Source organism: Polyergus mexicanus, unplaced genomic scaffold (assembly GCF_030449975.1).
Source record: "Polyergus mexicanus isolate NDT 795.1 unplaced genomic scaffold, iyPolMexi1.0 SCAF_20, whole genome shotgun sequence".
NCBI classification, from domain to species: domain Eukaryota; kingdom Metazoa; phylum Arthropoda; class Insecta; order Hymenoptera; family Formicidae; genus Polyergus; species Polyergus mexicanus.
Genome location: NW_027223340.1, coordinates 2,961,337 through 2,981,774, shown reverse-complemented (window position 1 = coordinate 2,981,774; position 20,438 = coordinate 2,961,337). Strand labels below are relative to the sequence as shown.

Here is a 20,438-nt window from a genome sequence, read left to right as displayed (position 1 = left end):
ATGATAGAAACGAGGACGAATTATAACTAAGACCATTTGTAGTGAATAAAGGTTTTATTGAATATAAAAAGTGTCCAGAATTTTCGGGTAACCCGCCAGACGTATCCCAGATTCCTAAATCTAAATCCGGCAACGATCCCGAAAATTACCGTGCCTCACCCGAGGCATAACAAAATTGGTGGCAGCGGTGGGATCTGCCGGAGGACGTCAGCGAATTCATCCCGCTAAGACCTGAAAAAGACAAAACTGTATTCGAAAACGGGCAGGCCAGCTACAAATCGAATTAAAATTAACGGACGGAAGCAGCCAAGCCTTCCCCAAGACCTGCAAAGCACCCCGAGTGTAAACAGGGCAGGCACGCCAGCACACGTAAAACGTAAGCTGACGGAAACCACAAGTGAAGCAAGGACAACAGAACGAGCATCGCCGCAACAGCTGTAGCAGAAACGTGAGCCGCCAAGCCTCACGACCTACGATAATTCTACGGACAACGCACCGACGCCGGACAACGACCGCCGTACGACGAGCATCGTCAGCCGTATCAGCCGCCGAGCGAAGGACTGCAGCGTCAGCAACCTACTAACACAGCGAGCGATCATGCGAGCCGTCATAATATTGTAAGTCCGAAAAAATCTAATAATTAATTGCGTGAATGTCGGAAGGTTCGAATATACCGAAACCGATAGCGAACCGATCGTGGTTACTGAGTGAACCAGCCCGACGAGCGATTAAATTAAGTTTAGCACCACGAGAAAATCCTTATAACGTGCGAAAAAACTTAGAAACTCAATACTCGAGCGAAAGCGAGCCCGAGTTACCGGAAAACGTCGTCACAGAACGCGAATTTCCGTTTAACAATTTTGATGAAAGCCTATTCCCGCGTAATACGACTGACCCCACTGACGACACTCAACGCGAGACTAGACGTACGCGACCGTATATTAGTAGAACTCCAAGTAGAGTATCCCTACGGCGCGAATTTTCATTAACTTCCTACGAAAGCGATCTATTCGATCCGGAAGAAATTTATAGCCAACGAGAAAGTAATATGGCCGAATCGCGAAATCCGCGAGAAAACACCCCCGCGAACCCGCCACAAAGCGCGGTAGACGAGGAAATAGAAAGAATGCGACGATCCATTCACCAAATGAACCGAAATATAGTGGAGGCTGATCACACACCGCCCCACGAAACAAACCGCGAAGAAAAAGGAGATTATACACAGATAATCCACATTTTGAATGAAATACGCGCGGACATCCATTCGTTAAATATACGAGTAACGCGATTAGAGAGCGCGGACACGCAATTACCCCGTCATACAGACATTAACAGGGAAAACGATAATAATGCGTTTGAAACGACATATGGGCGAACGGGACGCGATATCAGAAATCGACGAAGCGTCGCCCCGAATTATCTACCGTTAAAGGAAGCGAGAATAATGATCCCCGAGTTCGACGGAACCTCGCGACATAAACTGCAAGAATTTTTAAACGCGTGCAAATACGCTGTTCAGAACATAAACCCCGCAGACGAAGAATCGTTAATTCAAGCAATCTTATTTACAAAATTAAAAGGGAAAGCGATGCAGGACTTTGAGACGCGAGATATACAAACGTTCGACGAATTAAAGCAGCAACTCGAGACTTGTTACCAGTCGAAACAAAGCACGACACATTTACAGATCGAATTCAACTCGCTAAAACAAAAGCCGAACGAGACTGCGTACGCTTTCGGACAACGCGTTGATCTACTCGCGATGAAATTATACGATTCGATGATCGAAGGACAAGAGCATTCCGCATTATCAAAACGCACGATTCAACAAACAATCCAGGCGCAGGCATTAATAAATTTCCAAATCGGGTTACACGACGAATTACAAGTGCTCGTACGCGCGCAGCGATATACGACGCTCCAAGAAGCGATAACGGGCGCGAGCGCCGAAGAAAAACTCAGACCCGGAACAGCGAGAACGAGTGGTTTTGCTAATAAAAATAAAACCGAATTTAGTTACTCGCGAAATAGTCGAAATCCGACACCACAATGCTTTAAATGCGGAAAAAACGGACATTTCGGACGCGATTGCCGTAGCAGCCGATACGCGCTCCCGAAGCCGGAAAAACCCTCGCGAATAAACGCGATAAGTAAATATTGCTCGCATTGCAAAAGAACAGGACACAGTCGTGACGAATGCTGGAGCCTAAAAGGAAAACCGAAAAACAATACAAATAAACTAAAAGTCGGAAATCAGCAAAAAACGCGCGACGAAAATATACGCGATCGAAAGAAACCGCGACAACAAAACCGAAACGCCGATAGCACAAGTAGCAGCAGCGAAGACGAGCAGGAAGAAGCGAGAAAGAGACAACCGCGACCTGCATCTGAGTATCGCGTTACACATATTAAAGATATGCCACGCGCGAAGAAAAAGACGGACTTATTGCTAATAACATTACCAATGCGACAAGCAAAAGAGGGGAAAATACAGATGTTATACGACTCAGGGTCGACCATCTCATTAATAAAATTGAAACATTTAAAAGATGACACACTAATACATGAAGGTAAAATCGCGCTTACAGGCATAACCGGGCATAAAGTACACACCATAGGAAAAATGTACGCCACGATTAAAATGGACAATCACAAGGTAAAACATGCATTTTACGTTGTAAGAGACGACATTCCGATAGAATATGAAGGAATAATAGGAATCGATTTCCTTCGACAACATTCGGTATCCTGTGATTATAATCAAAATCAATTAAAAATAGGAGACGCCGTGCTAAGATTCCATACGTTTAACAAAACAATTCTAAAACCGCGCAGCGAAACCATCGTAAAAGCGATAACAAAGCAAAATCGGATAGGAATAGTACGAGCAGAGGAAACAGCTCCAGGAATCTACCTTGGAAACTGCTTAGTAGAACCGAAGGATTATACTTGTCCCGTTAGTATTATAAATACAACCGATATGGAAGTCGAGATACAGACGCCGAACGTCACCATCGAAAACATAGAACGCGAGATCGAGTCTAAAATACATACGGTGGAAACAAGAAAAAATTTTAAGTATACTAACTCGAGACACGGACAAATATGACAACTACTACGCACGCAACACTTAAATACAAAAAAGAAATATACAAAACGACCGTCAGTCAGGATATACGAAGAAGACGAACCACGTATGTCCTACAGATTCCCAAAACCCATACTAAAACGAAGTCTAAGTACACGATTTTAGATAAGTATAGAAATAATAAGAAACGATTATATCTCATATTGTATACGGGAAAAATGTTGTACATTAGAATAAGAAGAAATAATTTTTAAAATAAGTTTGTTTTGCGAAAAACGTCACTTTTACACCTCCGTTTTTCTTTTTTTTACGGGGGAGGGATGTTATAGCCCGAAAAGGCTATATACGAATTATTAGATACATATTATTTTAGAGAGATATTATTTTATACAATAAGATATTGCTCAACGTGTAACGCGAATACAGATCACGTTACGAACGTTGACCGAACGAAGCGCTGACAAAGCGAGCCACGCGCGAAGCCCGAGCGACCGCGCAATCACCCATTACGAAAACGCGGAAACCAAGGCACGCGGAATAAGGATGTTGCAAAAATGCAACGTAGAAGTCCTACCGAAAAGCAGAAAGGAAATTGCGAAAATGCAAGCAAAGAAGTCCTACTTAGAACTCCTTAGCTTGCATCCGGATCTTGCTGCAAAATCGAGCGACACGACACATGGTCTTGTCGCTAAACGATCCCCTCCTGGGAAACCAAGGGGAGACAATAAAAAGACCCATCGCTAACGAGCGGCGGGCAGTCTTTACCATCAATTAATATTACGCGGGCCGTAACGCTAATAGTCGCGAGTAGTCACACTTAGTGAAAATCGTGAAGATCGAGAAGCGAGTCTCGCGACGTAAACCCGACTCCAAACACGCGTCCGCGAGTGTCAGATAACGCGATACGCGACACGAGTAGATGATAGAAACGAGGACGAATTATAACTAAGACCATTTGTAGTGAATAAAGGTTTTATTGAATATAAAAAGTGTCCAGAATTTTCGGGTAACCCGCCAGACGTATCCCAGATTCCTAAATCTAAATCCGGCAACGATCCCGAAAATTACCGTGCCTCACCCGAGGCATAACATGCTCTACCTGCACACGACCGGTGATGCGATTGGCGCCGGACACCCTGTATATATATATATAAATTTTATAATAATTTATATATATTAATCTAACGTGAAAGATTATAGATAAAGGGAGCCTCACGAGCGAGACTTCGGAACTCTTCGATATTTGTCGTCTCGCTTGCTCCTTCATTCTTTCTCGCTATTGCTTTTGTCGACTTTCCAGCATCGCGCGGGGATCTTTCCTTATATAAACATCTTATAAAATAAAAACTGAAACTTTCATATTGTATTTTATTAGTATAAAAATAATTATAATGGATTAATGAAATTCTTGCAATTAAAATAACACCAAATATGACATAAATCGGATAATTTTAAATGAAATAAGTAATCATAATTTTAATAACATAATTGATTAAAAATAATCCGATTTATGTCATGTTTCGTGTCATTTTAATCGCAAGAATCTCATTAATCCATTATAATTATTTTTATACAGATGAAATGGAAAATACAAGTTTCATTTTTTATTTAGAAGATGTTTATATTTTGTAGATAAGGAAAGATCCCCGACGCTGAAGAGTCGACAAAAGCGAGAGCGAGAAAGAATGAAGGAGTAAGTGAGATGACAAACATGGAAGAGTTCCGAAGCCTCGCTCGCGTGACTCCTTTTATCTGTAATCTTTCACGTATATATGTCATTTTATTATAGAAAATAAAACTTTTGTATTTCGCATTTTATATATCTGAAAATAATTGTAATGGATTAATTACATTTTTGCGATTAAAATGACACCAAATACGATATAAATCCGATTATTTTAAATGAAATAAGTAATCATAATTTTAATAACATAATTGATTAAAAATTATCCGATTTATGTCATGTTTAGTATTATTTTAATCGCAAGAATCTCATTAATCTATTAGAATTATTTTGATATCGATAAAATACGAAAAACAGAAATTTTACGAACGATATGTAACCCGAGATATTATAGATAAAGAGAGCTTCGCGAACGAGACTTCGGAACTCTTTGATGTTTGTCATCTCGCTTGCTCCTCGTTCTTTATTGTATTCTTTCATCCCCATTATTATATTCTTTTATTTCTTCGACTTTTATTCTTTCTATATTCTCGTCTTCCTACATAATAATACATTAATTTATTCGTCTTTATTTTATACAACATAAATGAGATATTGTGTATGTCATAAATAGAAAAAGTATTTAATTATGTGTATTTTTGTATGTACATGTGTTGTATTTAACTATAGTTAAATAGAAAAAGAAAATAATTTGTGTATCTCATTTATGATGTATCAAATAAACATAAATAAATAAATTTATTTATTTTCATGTAGGGAGACGAGAATAGAAAGAATAAAAATTGAGCAAATAAAAGAATATAATAATGAGAATAAAAGAATACAATATACAATAATGAACGAGCAGAAGGAGAGAGAGAGAGAGAGAGAGAGAGAGAGAGAGAGAGAGAGAGAGAGAGAGAGAGAAGCGCGAGTGAACGCGTAAGTGAATATGCGAGGAGCATGAAGCTAAGCGATACGTAGTACATAGCGAGCGAGCGATTAGAAAGAGACAGAGCGTATCAAGTTTATGATCGAGAGAAAAAAGATACTGCAATAATGTTAGTGCGTACATGTATATTACTCTACACGCATGAAAGAGACAAAGGTAGTACGATTATGTCTGTCCTTGTCGTGTAAGATTACAGCTCCGTCTATCGCGACATCACGCAACTAATCTACTGCTCTGTTTTACTCTTGAGCCTCCATCTCGCACACACACATATGCACGAAAATTTTATTTTGCAAAATCTTTTTTATAAAGCTTCTAAACTCACTTCTCTAAGTTCACTTATACTTTTTGATGAAATGCCGAGTGCGGAATTTACTGATTAGGCACGTATAGATTACACATTTGTTATATTAAGTAAATGTTGACGCAGAAGCCGATAACAAAACTGTAATTTTCTCATTTTTTTTAACTTTTCATATGAAATGTTAAACTCCGCACTCCGTTATTATGTGTACCTTAATTGTGGAAAAGGATTTGTTGATATCTATAATCAACAAAAAGATTTTGCAAAATAAAGAATATTCGCGTTCTGTCGGTAATATTGGATCCCCTTAAATAAAGGCAAACGCTCGGTCTAAATATACCATGTCTATAGCGCGAATAGCGTCTCCCCGAACGCACCCTACATATCGCACGGACAAGATCAAAATATTAAGGTTATAAGATAAAAGTATATAAAAGCAAAGAGAAGTCTGAGAAAGGCAATGTTGACGATTTTCGTGGGACGCATTTTTCTAGGCTGTAAAGTAGCGCCATCTTTGTCTCTCTTTCATCGCATATGTGTGTAGTATCCGTGAAGGCACAAACACCGACACGTTGAGCACTCGGATGCAATCGTTGAGAGATAAATCTAGATAAGGAGCGACAATCGCGTGCTGTCCTTGTTCCTCTAACGTATCGCTTTACGGTCGAGATACAACCTGAAAATGCTTTCTGGCCTCTCGTGGCAAAAAGCAGTAATGCAACAAGGCTGCAATGGGCGCCTATTTCTTGAGATTTTTATATATAAACTTGTATATATAAACATATGTGCATATATATGTTTAAATTATAGTTAAAGTTATACGTACAGCTAAATATTGTATGTTGATTAATAATAATAGTAGAATAATAGGTAACAGAGTGAACAAATACACAAGATGTAAGACAAGGGTGCCTGCTAGACTTGGTAACTTGTTGCTTCGTTACTATAATATCGATGATACTTCGTGTATCATATCAACGAGATAAAGAAATAGCACAATTGTCGATCCTTGTTTGACATTATTTTGTTAATGCAATTTACAAAAAAAAACAAATACAAAAGTTATTTATTTATTAATTATAATATAATAGTGAATAATAAATAGCATTAAAAATATATTGATATTAATATATATTTTTGTATAATAATATAAAACCAGATATAATAAAATAAATTATTTTATAGAAATATAAAACCTGATTAGTAATAGAAAAAGTAAACAATAATTTAACTTAACATAAACAATAACTTATTCTGAAATGTATATAAGATTTTAATATAAACTGTAATATAGGTTTATAATTAAATTTTTTATATGAATATATAAAATGTAATATACAGGGTGATTCAAAACAACCTTCTGTCCTTACAATGTCATATACTTGACATTATTCTAAGACGATTTTTCCTTTGCCAAAATTTTTTCCGAGGCTTAGTTTTTAAATTATAAGCCAAAATAGTTAACGAATTACGGGCCGCGTACACAAGGCAGGCAGGAGCGGGGCAACTTACGTCCCAAACTGGTGATTACGTGAGGCGCTCGCTGCGATTAACTGTTTGCTACATGCGATGGGGTATATGTGTGACACAGAACGTATACGCGTATACACATAAATACACATTCTCTCTTTCTCTTTTTCTCTCTCTCTCACTCACTGACTCTTACCTTGTATGTAGAGATTCGTTGGCCTCATACGATTCAATAAGTAATATTTCCGTGTGATACAATGAGTAACTAGCAAACTTTTTTTCACTCACAAATTGTACCACTTATCGAACTTTTACGAATTAATCCACGCACTTTATCGATAAACTGAATTTATTTAAAAAAACCGATGTTATTATACGTCATTATATTTTCATATTTTATAGTTTCATGTTTTCGAAACTATCGAATTTACAATGTCGGAGGCTTTAATCGATCACATGACACATGATAGCGTCCGCGTCGATCACGCGTAATGTGATACATTCAATTGTTCGGCAGCCGGCAGCCGGCAACGCTAGTACCGATATAACTTGCTTGTTGTCGCCGCGCAGTTTCCGCATCGAATAACGCGTTTCTTTCTTCGAGATATTTTAATAATTAATCGGTAGTAATCGATAGATTGTGATTAACCGTTATAATCGTTAATAAATTCAATTTATCGATAAAGTGCGTAGATTAATTTGTAAAAGTTCGATAAGTGGTACAATTTATGAGTGAAAAAAGTTTGCTAGTTACTCGTTGTATCATACGGAAGTATTACTTATTGAATCGTATGAGGGCAACGAATTACTACATAAAAGGTAAGAATCAGTGTGAGAAAGAGAGAGAGAGAGAGAGAGAGAGAGAGAGAGACAAAGGAGAGAGAAAGAGAGTGCGTGTATGCGATCAGCTGTTTTCTACATACGATAGGTGTAAAAGAGATAGAGAGAGAAAGAGAGAGAGAGAGAGAGAGAGAGAGAGAGAGAGAGAGAGAGAGAGAGAGAGAATGTGTATGTGTGTGTATACGCGTAAACGTTCTCTCTCACACATACACTCCATCGTATGTAGCAAACAGTTGATCGCAGCGAGCGCCTCACGTAATCACCAGCATCGGACGGTGAGTTGCGCCACCCCTGCCTGCCTCGCGTACGCGGCCCGTAGTTCGTTAACTATTTTGGCTTATAATTTAAAAATTAAGCCTTGGAAAAATTTTGGCAAAGGAAAAATCGTCTTAGAATAGTGTCAAATATATGACATTGTAAGGACAGAAGGTTGTTTTGAATCACCTTGTATATCATACATTATATTTTTATATATTTTTATTTTTAATTTATATACGTATATATATGTAGATTTCGAGAAAAAATAATACTAATATCCGGTTTTGCTAATAAAACACCAACAATTTTTTTATAATACAGATATAAAAATAAAAGCGAAATATGAAATATATATATATATTTTTTTCGAAATCTACATATATATATGTATATAAATTAAAAATAAAAATATAATATATAAAAATATATAAAAATATAATGTATGATATATATTACATTTTATATATTCATATTTAATTATAAACCAATATTACAGTTTATATTAAAATCTTATATACCATTTTATATTTCAGAATAAGTTATTGTTTATGTTAAGTTAAATTATTGTTTACTTTTTCTATGACTCATGTTTTATATTTCTATAAAATAATTAATTTTGTTATATCTGGTTTTATATTATTGTACAAAAATATATATTAATAACGATATATTTTTAATGCTATTTGTTATTCACTATTATATTATAATTAATAAATAAATAACTTTTGTATTTGTTTTTTTTTTTGTAAATTGCATTAACAAAATAATGTCAAACAAGGATTGACAATTGTGCTATTTCTCTATCCCGTTTATATGATACACGAAGTATCATCGATATTATAGTAACAAAGCAACAAGTTATTAAGTCTAATAGGCACCCTTGTCTTACATCTTGTGTATTTGTTCACTCTGTTACCTATTATTCGACTATTATTATTAATCAATATACAATATTTAGTTGTACGTATAACTTTAACTATAATTTAAACATATATATGCACATGTTTATATACAAGTATAAAATTCTCAAAAAATAGGCGCCCATTAGTTTTGTTGCATTACTGCTTTCTGCCACGAGAAGCCAGAAAGCATTTTCAGGATGTATCTCGACCGTAAAGCGATACGTTAGAGGAACAAGGTCAGCACGCGATTGTCGTTCCTCATCTAGATTTATCTCTGAACGATCGCATCCGTGTGCTCAACGTATCGGTGTTGTGCTTTCACGGACACTCATACGCGATGAAAGAGAGACAAAGACGGCGCCACATCTCTCTTTGTCAAGCAATCAGTGTACTACCACTATCGAAAATATCGAAAAGTGGATGTAGCACGAATATGAACCAAATGAACGACAGTATCGAGTGGAGGTAGCACGGATATGAACCATATGGAGATTTGACCAACAGTACCGTGGACGTGAGTAAGTGTTTCCAATTCCTTAAAATGGATGCACGGCGCTGCTCTACGGCCTAGAAAAAGCGTCCCACGAAAATCGCCGGCATTGCCTCTCTCAGGCTTCTCTCTGATAAAAGTATATGTAGAATAATGGAACGAAAAGACAAAAAGTGATAAAAGTATCGCGGAATAGTGTAAGAAAGAAAATTGATTTTTTTAAATCGATGTCATATCAAGCAAAATTAGGTTACATTAATAAAACTGAGCGAATTACAGTGGAGTGAATCTGTGTATTATCAATTATAACATATTTGTGATAAATACATTATTGGAAAATGATTATAAATAAATCGAAGGAATATTTGGAGTTATTGGCTGGCCATATTTTCGATAACGATTAGCTGGTAATTATACGCGTGAACTTGCATTCATGTATATAACATTTATTTGTATTTTATATATAAATGTAAACGCATAATAATGTTAACGCATAATAAATATTTTTAGGTTAACTTACATATGGCTAAGCAATAAGTTTATGTTAATAGCAAAATTAATTCTTGTGAGAATTCTACCAAAAATATCATAAAAACAACAGCATTAAATACACATTTTTAATAGGCATAAAGAATAATGAAATGATAAAATCATTTTGCAGCACTTCTATAATCTACAAACATTTTGCGGATCTGGAATTACTCGCTACTTTTGGTTCTGAAAATATGAATGTTTATTTATATTTTACACATAAATGTATTTAATGCGTAATTAATATTTTTAGGTTACTTACAAGTGGCAAAAAATTGCATATTTATGTTAATATAGCAAAACAAATCTTGGAAATTTTATCAAAAATATTACATTATATACAATTGAAGAGGTCAGAGTTAGAGCCTGTAATAGAAATGTTAAGCGTCAGTCAAAAAAGAGAAATAAAGTGATAATTTTGTTTATAAATTATATAATGAAGGTTATTTATTTTCTTAGACTAAATTCTCTGGGAATAAGGCTTATTATTTATCTGTTTAACTTTTTTTGATATAATAGTTGAACTTATTTTTTAGAACAATGAGAAACGTGATAATTGATGTGGTTTATTTGGATAGAACTGCCATATAATGTTATCGGAGAACATTATAATATCTGTCATCGACAAAAAGTAATTCAAATTTGTATCAAAATAAGGAGGAGGAATTGGTTAGATACTAAATTGCAGATTTTATTATAGGAACGTATAAATATTTATAATAATTTGGCAACTGCGTTGGTTAAAACAGAAGCCTATGATGCAGCTTTAGAAAATATGAAACATGTTTCGAGGTGCCCACACGGAACATGACATCTATTAGACGTCCATATAACCTCCATAGCTCCATGCGACATCTATCTCCACAGTGGATATTGTATAGATTTCTAATAGAAATCCATATTATGTCCACGGTAGACGTCGTCTCTAAATCCATAATGGATGTCCATTAGACATCTGTTATGGATGTATGATAGATTTATACACATTTTCTAACAAAGTAAAATTTAATTTTTATTTGTCTTATTTAAAATTTTCATTGTTAGTTAATGTTTTGAGAGTATACTTAAAAATTTGTTGTGATATTATATATTCTATTTTTAATTTATAAACAATTCAAATTTTTATTGAAAATTTTTATTAAACTTTAAAATATAATTAACAAAATTTTAAGATAAAGAATTTTCTTCGATATCAAAATTTTTTACACAATTCATAACATATATCAGCAATTTATTACTAAAGGAAGAAAATTCTTAATTTTTAGATTGAAACTAGAGATAATTGAATTATTCATATTATATAATTGGTTTGTGTTTCGTAAAATCAAAAATATATTGTTCTTAATACAATTATTTACGCAAACAGAAAAATGAATAAATAATACATATCCAACAATCCCTACGAAAAATTTTTTTTTTTAGTTATTGCCTGTAAATGTATTGTATATAATTTTTTATTGAAAAGAAAAATATTTTTTCGGTTTTATTGATAAATTTGAATTAAGTTATAATTGTATATATTATCATATATAACCGATATGAAATAAAATTGCAAATATTTTTAACGGTACAATTAATAAATTAAGAAGATTTCGCACTTTTTCGATCAGTCGGTTCTATTTTCATCTTAATAGTAAAAGGAAGATAATTGTAAACACACAAAAATGAAAAAATTGTGAAAAACCTTTTTCTATTTATTGTAAAACCAATAACAAATACAAATCATATAAATAAGAAATATTTTGCAGTAATTGATGATAACACACGAATCTGTGTCAATAAAAATTTCATAAAATAAAAATTTTTATTAACACAGATGCATATGTTCGATTATTATATGCAATCTTAATATATTTATAATGCGCGTAACTCGAAAAACTATATAACTTTTATTATTAATTAAAATGTGGATGTAAATTGTCCATGCACATCTGAAACATATGTAAAATCTATTATAATAGGCTTATTTTTAGACAGTAAGCGAATTGACCAATCATAATCGAGATTCACTAGGGTTATTTCGAGAGTACTCAATTGTGATTGATCAATTTGTTTACCGTCTAAATCTTACTGTTTTTATATTTTTCTAATGGCTCTCAATACTGAAAATTTATAATTTACATAACATATACTATTGATTTTCAATATTAGCAGTGAATATCAAAACCCAGTCCATTCTACTTAAAGCCAATGGCTTTTACAGAAACATAAGCAATAGTAGTGTACAAATAGTGTCGGAAATAATCTATAATTAAAGAGCCATGCAAATTTAATTTCAATATACAGTGATGAGCGTGAATGGTGAGTATAGATATACATATAAAAATCTAAACATATAAAAAATAAACATTATTCTGAATACGAGTTTAGAAAATTGTGTGTTAAAACAATAATATATTTCTCCCCTTCTTATCTTTTCGCTATATCTACTCATATCTTGTATTAATTTTTTTTTTTTTTTTTAGGAAGTCAGACTTGCGATATAATAAGCTATTGGAAACTTGCACATCGCATTTCATCAGTGACTGTTTCATAAAAAGAGCTGAAAACGAACTTACGTACATTATTGCAAGTGAAAATAACTGCGAAATATGCAAATAATTCTATAACACAACGTACAATAGAATTTGTATGTAATATGTTGCCAGTAATGATTAAAATAATTAATATTTCATACCTTTTGACATTATTAATATACCTTTCCAGTTCTTTATTCTGATAAATTAGAAACGTTGCCTTCGCATCTATGGGTCCGCTTCTTCTCATTTTCATGTCTCGCTTTTGAATGTCGAAACCACTCCATAACCCTTCGTTGTATTTTGCCCTGATCGGAATCTGGGATATTGTGAAATATGGATCCTAAAAATATTTTCATTATTTTAATTTTTTCTTCTATACTAATTGATTGATGACTATAGTAATTCATAGTGTATTATCTTTGTTTAATAATTATTTCTAAGTTATACAATGTAAAAATGGAAATAAAATTTAATTCATCAAAAACTTTTTAAATTTGATTAAAGTAATAATCATAAATATATCTATATATGATACAGAATGTTCCATGGCAAGTTATTGAAACTAATTAGCTGTCATTTTTACACGCATATAGAGAGGAAAAAAAATAAAATATCTTCTAACAGAAGATATTTTGCAGTTGTATTTACATATAAACAAACTTACTGAAAATAACTTTCATTAGTTCCAATTTATGCAGTGGCTCTTTTCCGCGTCGGCCTTCCCAGTTATATTTCTCCGCCAATTTATTTGAGAATGTTTTATACAACGTTCTCTTTACGGTATCATCGACGCATGTTCCTCCGATAGATTTGATATATACGCGCTATAAGGTAAGAGTAAAAGTAATATATTATTAGATTAAATAAAGTAATGTCTTTTTCTTAACAATCTTCAATCATTTTCTATAGCAATTTTAAGTGATTAATATCTCTGATAATATCTAATAAATAATTAATAATAATTTTAAATGATTAATACATCTCATGAAATGTGATAATCTTATAAGTAAAAAAAACCAGCTTTTTACGCTTAATTATTTTAATTGGGATTATTTATATGTATAAAATTAAAATAGGGATTAAAATTTCTGAAAAGGACATACAATGTTTTTACTGTGGAAAAGTTTACCTAAGATTGATTATATAATGTACTTATAAAAGATTTGATAATAATTGTGAAATACATATATATATATATATATGACTATTATATTGTATATAAATTTATATGCGTTAACTTACTATTTCAGTGTTATGTTGGGAATCTGAAACTTTCAAAATCTCCTCAACTTCCGCTAATTGGGCTACAGTTTGCAACGGAAACCGATTTTCAGCGTCACCAAAAGAAAATTTCGTACTTGCACATTCTGTGCTTTTATTAGTTCTTTCAACTAAAATATCTAATAAGCTCAATGCTTGTCTCATATCATATTTTATAGTCACTATTTCTCTTGTTAATCTCTTGAAATGATCCACTGTAAATAGCATTTATTATTAATAAACGGTTATATATATATATATATATATATATATATATATATATACACTTATAATGTATAAATAGCATATACATGTATATAATATATATAAATAAATGTATATAAATGTATATAATAATATAATAAAATGTAATAAGTATAGTAAATTAAATATATAAATTGTATATAAAACATATAAATTAGTGGCATTACATACGTTGCTTTTTCAAAAAATATAGCAGACAAGAACATATATTATATTTCGATATACTATACAATTTTACTAATGAAAGAAATAAAATGTAGATTATTGCATTTTTTTTTAAATTGATAGTTCTATATGAAAATATTTATTATTATTGTTATCTTTCGCATATCTATTATATAAAAGTTATATAAAACTATAAAAAAATAATAATAATAATAGATTTTATTAAAAACTTTAGAAATAGGTAAAAGTTGTAATACCTATTATTTTTAAATTTGTATAGAAAACAATTTAACACGTATAAATAAAGGCCTTACAATTGCTAAATCTGCTCACAATACACAATTGCTAAACTCTATTACAGTTGCAAAATTTCTATATGTACACCATTTATTTCAAATATATATATATGGACCGTTTATTTTGAAAGTGGTGTAAGTCCTTTTTTTAAAAAAATGAGATATGACGTAATTTATTCTTAATTTAGTGTAAATTTTTTGTTTATAACTAGTTAGTATTTAATATCTTAAAAAATGCCAATGCTTTGTTCAATTTAAAATTGGCCGGTAAAAGAAATTGTGTAACCATTGATTATGAAAGTGGTGTAAGTCCAATTTCCATCACGATGCCAGGCCTATTACATACGAAAAATATAAGGATATGCAGCAGCTATTACCTTATATACCTCCTGTGCATCATGAATATTTCAAAACACTGCCACATGAAGAGCATAAATAATTAATAATACCAATATCTTGTGTTAAGTTTAACAATATATAAATATAATTAACGTTCAAAATAAAAAATACAAATTCTATTTTATTTCTTGTTATTATTTATAAACAAAATTGGATTAATATGAAATATATTTTAAGTGATATTTGTTATTTCAAAATTGAAATTAAATGATATTTACAATTGACTAATTATGAAAGTGGTGTAAGTCCATTTGCAGCCTGGAAATATATATTATTTTAGTTAAATTCGCCTAAAAGAAATTTATATAATCAAATTACATATTGATAAATTAGTACAAACATTCCCAGACTTCACATAATTAACCTATATTTTTTAATTGTCAGATCTGCTAACATTTAATTTTCTCGAAACAAAAGAAAATGGACTTGCACCACTTTCAAAATAAACGGTCCATATATATATAATAAATGGTGCATGCGTGTGCGTATGCGTGTGCGTGTGTGCGTGCGTGCATGTGTGTTCGTACGTATGTGTGTGTGTGTTCATATTATATTTATATGCATTACATTTACTTACCAATTGCAGTTTGTGAAAACTGATGATTTAAATCATCATTTTCCTTTTCCTTTACATATCGGTTTCTTTGCATACAGCTAGATCGACCAACTTCCTCCATTTTATTAATATGTCGGTGTATTAAATTGTCTCCATTTTTCTCTCTTGTAGCAATGTTAAACGCTTCTTCATCTCTTTCGTACAAAATACCATAACCATTCGCATCTGCACATAAAATATATTATAAATACATTTAGCATACAAAATAGAAGTTAGAAGAAAAATTGAATTTTGACAAGATATATGTAAACTTTATGAGTGCACACATATATATTATTCTATATATACATATATGTATATTTCGTCGTATATCCATATATGTATATATAAAATATGTAGGCACACAATTTTTAAGATATTATTAATATTGTATATGTATTATTTTAAATATTGTATGTAAAAAATTATGTATACTTTTTTAAATTTATAATTGCTGATAATATTAATGATAAATATGAAATATATATGTATAAAATTAATGGCGTGCGCGCGCGCGCGTGGTGTGTGTGTGTGTGGGCATGTGTATGTGTGTATATATTATATTTATATGCATTACATTTACTTACCAATCGCAGCTTGTGAAAATTGATGATTTAAATTATTATTTTCCTTTTCCTTTATATATTGGTTTCCTTGCGTACAGTTAGATCGACCAACTTCCTCCATTTTATTCATATGTCGGTGTATTGAATTGTCTCGATTTTTCTCTCTTGTAGCAATGTTAAGCGCTTCTTCATCTCTTTCGTACAAAGTACCATAATCATTCGCATCTGCACATAAAATATATTATAAATACATTTAGCATTCAAAATAGGAGTTAGAAAGAAAATGGAATTTTGACAAGTTATATATGTAAACTATATGAGTATAATACATATATATATTATTCTATATATACATATATGTATATTTCGTCGTATATCCATATATGTATAGATAGAATATGTAGGCACACAATTTTTAAAATATTATTAATATTGTATATGTATTATTTTAAATATTGTATGTAAAAAATTATGTATACATTTTTAAATTATACTTACTGATAATATTAATTATAAGTATGAAATTTTATATAATATTATATGCATTGTTACATGGAGATATGTAATAAATTTGCTCACCTTGCAAAGATGATGAGTAGGAGCTCAAGTTTGAAATTTGTGATGATACTTTGTATTTTTTTGCAGAATCCCAAGAACGTGTAATGGATGCACTTTCACATTGTACTGTTTCGTTTGTATTGCACAGTCGTTGACCTTTCATATTGATAAAATAAAATATAATGTTAAAATATAAGAGAGATATATATGAATTTTATATATATATATATATATATATATATATATATATATATATACGCGATTAGAATTGTTTATAATTACGTTTTGCAGGAGGACATGGAGCAGGTGGCAAAATTGCACTTGTGCATGACTCTTCTTCGCTTTCGGATGAAGATAAAACTTTCCTCGCTCTATATTTTCTATAAGATTTAGCTTCTTTCTCAGTATCCATATCTGACGTGTATAAGGCCTTTTCTGCTTTCGCATCAGCCTTTTGTAAAGACGCTGAAAATGTTGTAAACATTTAGTATTATGAATAGGTAAAACTTAACAGCAATAAAAGCTATTTTATTGAAATACTTACAATACTCGCCAAAAATCCGATTAATTTTAAAGGAAGGCCAATCAGAATTTGGTATTTCCTCTTTTTCAATTGCCTTTCGCAGTCTTAAATCCGTTTTGAAATGTGAAGGATATTTGCATACATCCTCACTTTGTAACCAAATTTTGGGTATTACTTGGATACCATCGGAGAATTCTACGACGATAAATCCTCGATTCGACATATTCCTGTGAAATTATACAAAAGAGCTTCTACGAGTAATATTGTAAACAAGATTTCAATTTGTATAGATTATTGTGTATCAGAAATCATTTTAATTTTTTATTTTATTGTCATATTTTATTTTGCTTTTATTGTCAGAATTTATTTTAATTTTTTATTAAACAAATTAAAGCGCAATATACAAATATTATTAATATGTAGTGCTTATAAGCGGTATTACTGCAAAATATCTTTCATTCCTGTATGGCAATTTTACGAATTTATGACTGATTTTATGCAAAGGCCAGGTTTGAATGTCAGATAATTGACTTACTTTAAATATACCCAAATGAATAGAACTGCATGGATTATTATAAAGTTCTTCAACAATTTTGAATTTACGACCTATTGCAATATAATTACCTTCACTCGACGTTGCGATATTTTCCAAACAGACAATATCTTTTTCTATGAGACAACAATTATCAGAAGATTTGATTAAAATAATAAAATGGGGAAATTCAACCTTCAAAAATTGTGGATTGAAACAACCTGATATCAACGGTCCTTTTTCGTGTGAATTCTTTACACTTATTTTTGATATATCTGCATCGTCAGATTTGATTTTATAAAAACTCATTTCCGCATAACGATTGCTAATTTGCTCTAATGGTTTCTCAGATTTTCTCAAAAGAGATTTTAATTCTTTCATAAAATTTTCAAATGGAAAGGCACTAAAAGTATCTAATGGCCCAAATTGTTTTACGCTGTCAGTTATGTGAAGAAGACCGTGAACATTATGGGATACAAATTCGGGCCCGTAAATTTTGATAAAACATTCAACAAAATGTTTCAATAATTTATTCGCATATTCAATATATTCAACTGTACTATTATTTTGATATAAAATCCGAACAGCAACATGTAAAGTAAGAAAATTTGAAAATATATCAGGATTTACTTCTTTTTGTAATATAACAGGACCGGTATATAACAAAAATTGTCTTAATTCGGTTGCTTTCCACTGTGCAAAATCTTGAATTTCTCGCGGTCTTCTTGCAAATTCTTTTGGAATAAGATGCCTAATATCGAGAAGAAATTGAGAAACATTTTTTATTCGTTGCGAGGATAAACATCTAGCTTTAAGAGGACCACTTATCCATAATTTTATCAACTTCCTAACAACGCCAATGCATATCATATGCATGTAATCTAATGGAATTTGAGATACAATGTCAAAATTTGGAATGTTTAATAAAATAGAACGACCGAGATGATATTCTTCTTGAGTTTGATTACGAAAATTAGCGTCTGTTCTTTTTTGCCAGTCAGAATTGGGAAAACAAATTCTGTTAGCGATGAATTCACCTTCAATTGTACATTTTGTGCAGCTAAAATAACCACTATGTATTGTAGAACACCATGTTCAATACCAAAATGACAATATTGACCAGGAAATATGTCAGTAATAACAGAAGATCGTGGTGTACGTAGTAATGTCTTTGCACATTTTGGTAAATTAAAAAAAAATTGATGTACTTTTTTTAAACCAGATAATAAATGTGATAAAGCTACATGAGAAATACGATACGTGATAGCCCATTGTACTAAGAATGCTTCAAAATCATTGTTTTCTTTTTCTGAATTATTATTCTCTCTTATTAAAGTTTCGTGCGAAAATATATTGTTCAAAGAAGCATCAGATTCGGAAATATTCGTTTCATCGGAAAATGGTAAATTTTTTGTCTCTTGTACAATTTCGGAAAGAGCGTTATTGATATTGACATGTACAATTTTATCATTGTCATTATTTAAAGTGGAATTACTTACAGTTACGCACGAATTTACTCTAGGTTTTTCATTACAAATAAGTGGAAATAATTCATCACTCTCTTCTCTAATTAATTTACGGCGATATCTCGTTGAAATATGCGAAGACAGATATTTACGCTTCGGCATAGCTGATTGAATGTATGTATTATTTTGTAATGTTTAACACATGAATAATTATGTAAATATGTACTACATATTCAAGCAAAAACTATTTCATAAAGATTACAGGTTACAGATTTTACTTGCCTTATTTTCTGGATAGCTCTTGTTGTCCAATATAGTATATTGTTCAATATGCTCACCACTGATTTAATAATTTTCTTTGCTAATCGCAATACATGCGTCTAACACAGTCCACAGCTCGGAAGAAGAAGACCCGCAGCCGCAGTAGCAACAACATCCGTTGCTATAGTAACTAGGGCCTTGTTAAAGCTCGTTGCTATGCGCTCGGGTCTTCTCTTCCGAGCTGTGGACTGTGTTAGATGCATGTATTGCGATTAGCAAAGAAAATTATTAAATCAGTGGTGAGCATATTGAACAATATACTATATTGGACAAGAGCTATCCAGAAAATAAGGCAAGTAAAATCTGTAACCTGTAATCTTTATGAAATAGTTTTTGCTTGAATATGTAGTACATATTTACATAATTATTCATGTGTTAAACATTACAAAATAATACATACATTCAATCAGCTATGCCGAAGCGTAAATATCTGTCTTCGCATATTTCAACAGTACTCTGCGTTGATACCACTGCTT

The 20,438-nt window shown here is 31.8% G+C and overlaps 2 protein-coding genes across 3 annotated transcripts in view; one reads left to right on the top strand and one right to left on the bottom strand.

Annotated features, from left to right (window-relative positions):
- Positions 1–20,438, top strand: part of LOC138941675 (odorant receptor 13a-like) — an 85,012-nt gene that overhangs the window by 9,933 nt on the left and 54,641 nt on the right. The window lies entirely within an intron of this gene.
- LOC138941907 (uncharacterized) lies at positions 13,209–17,866 on the bottom strand. The gene is made up of 8 exons (XM_070311865.1): positions 17,665–17,866; positions 17,403–17,585; positions 17,142–17,276; positions 16,584–16,787; positions 15,979–16,182; positions 14,260–14,492; positions 13,682–13,841; positions 13,209–13,357 (listed from the first exon to the last, which is right to left on the bottom strand). Exons 1-8 carry the CDS (start codon positions 17,864–17,866, stop codon positions 13,209–13,211), a joined length of 1,470 nt encoding a protein of 489 aa, XP_070167966.1.

Bases quoted from the DNA above. Each gene is read 5' to 3' on its own strand.
- LOC138941907 (XM_070311865.1), bottom strand. From the start codon at position 17,866: ATGTCGAATCGAGGATTTATCGTCGTAGAATTCTCCGATGGTATCCAA. The intron at 17,586-17,664 runs GTAAGTATTTCA...CAACATTTTCAG, and splicing joins TCGGATTTTTGGCGAGTATT to CGTCTTTACAAAAGGCTGAT. The intron at 13,842-14,259 runs GTAAGTTAACGC...CTTACCTTATAG, and splicing joins CCCAACATAACACTGAAATA to CGCGTATATATCAAATCTAT.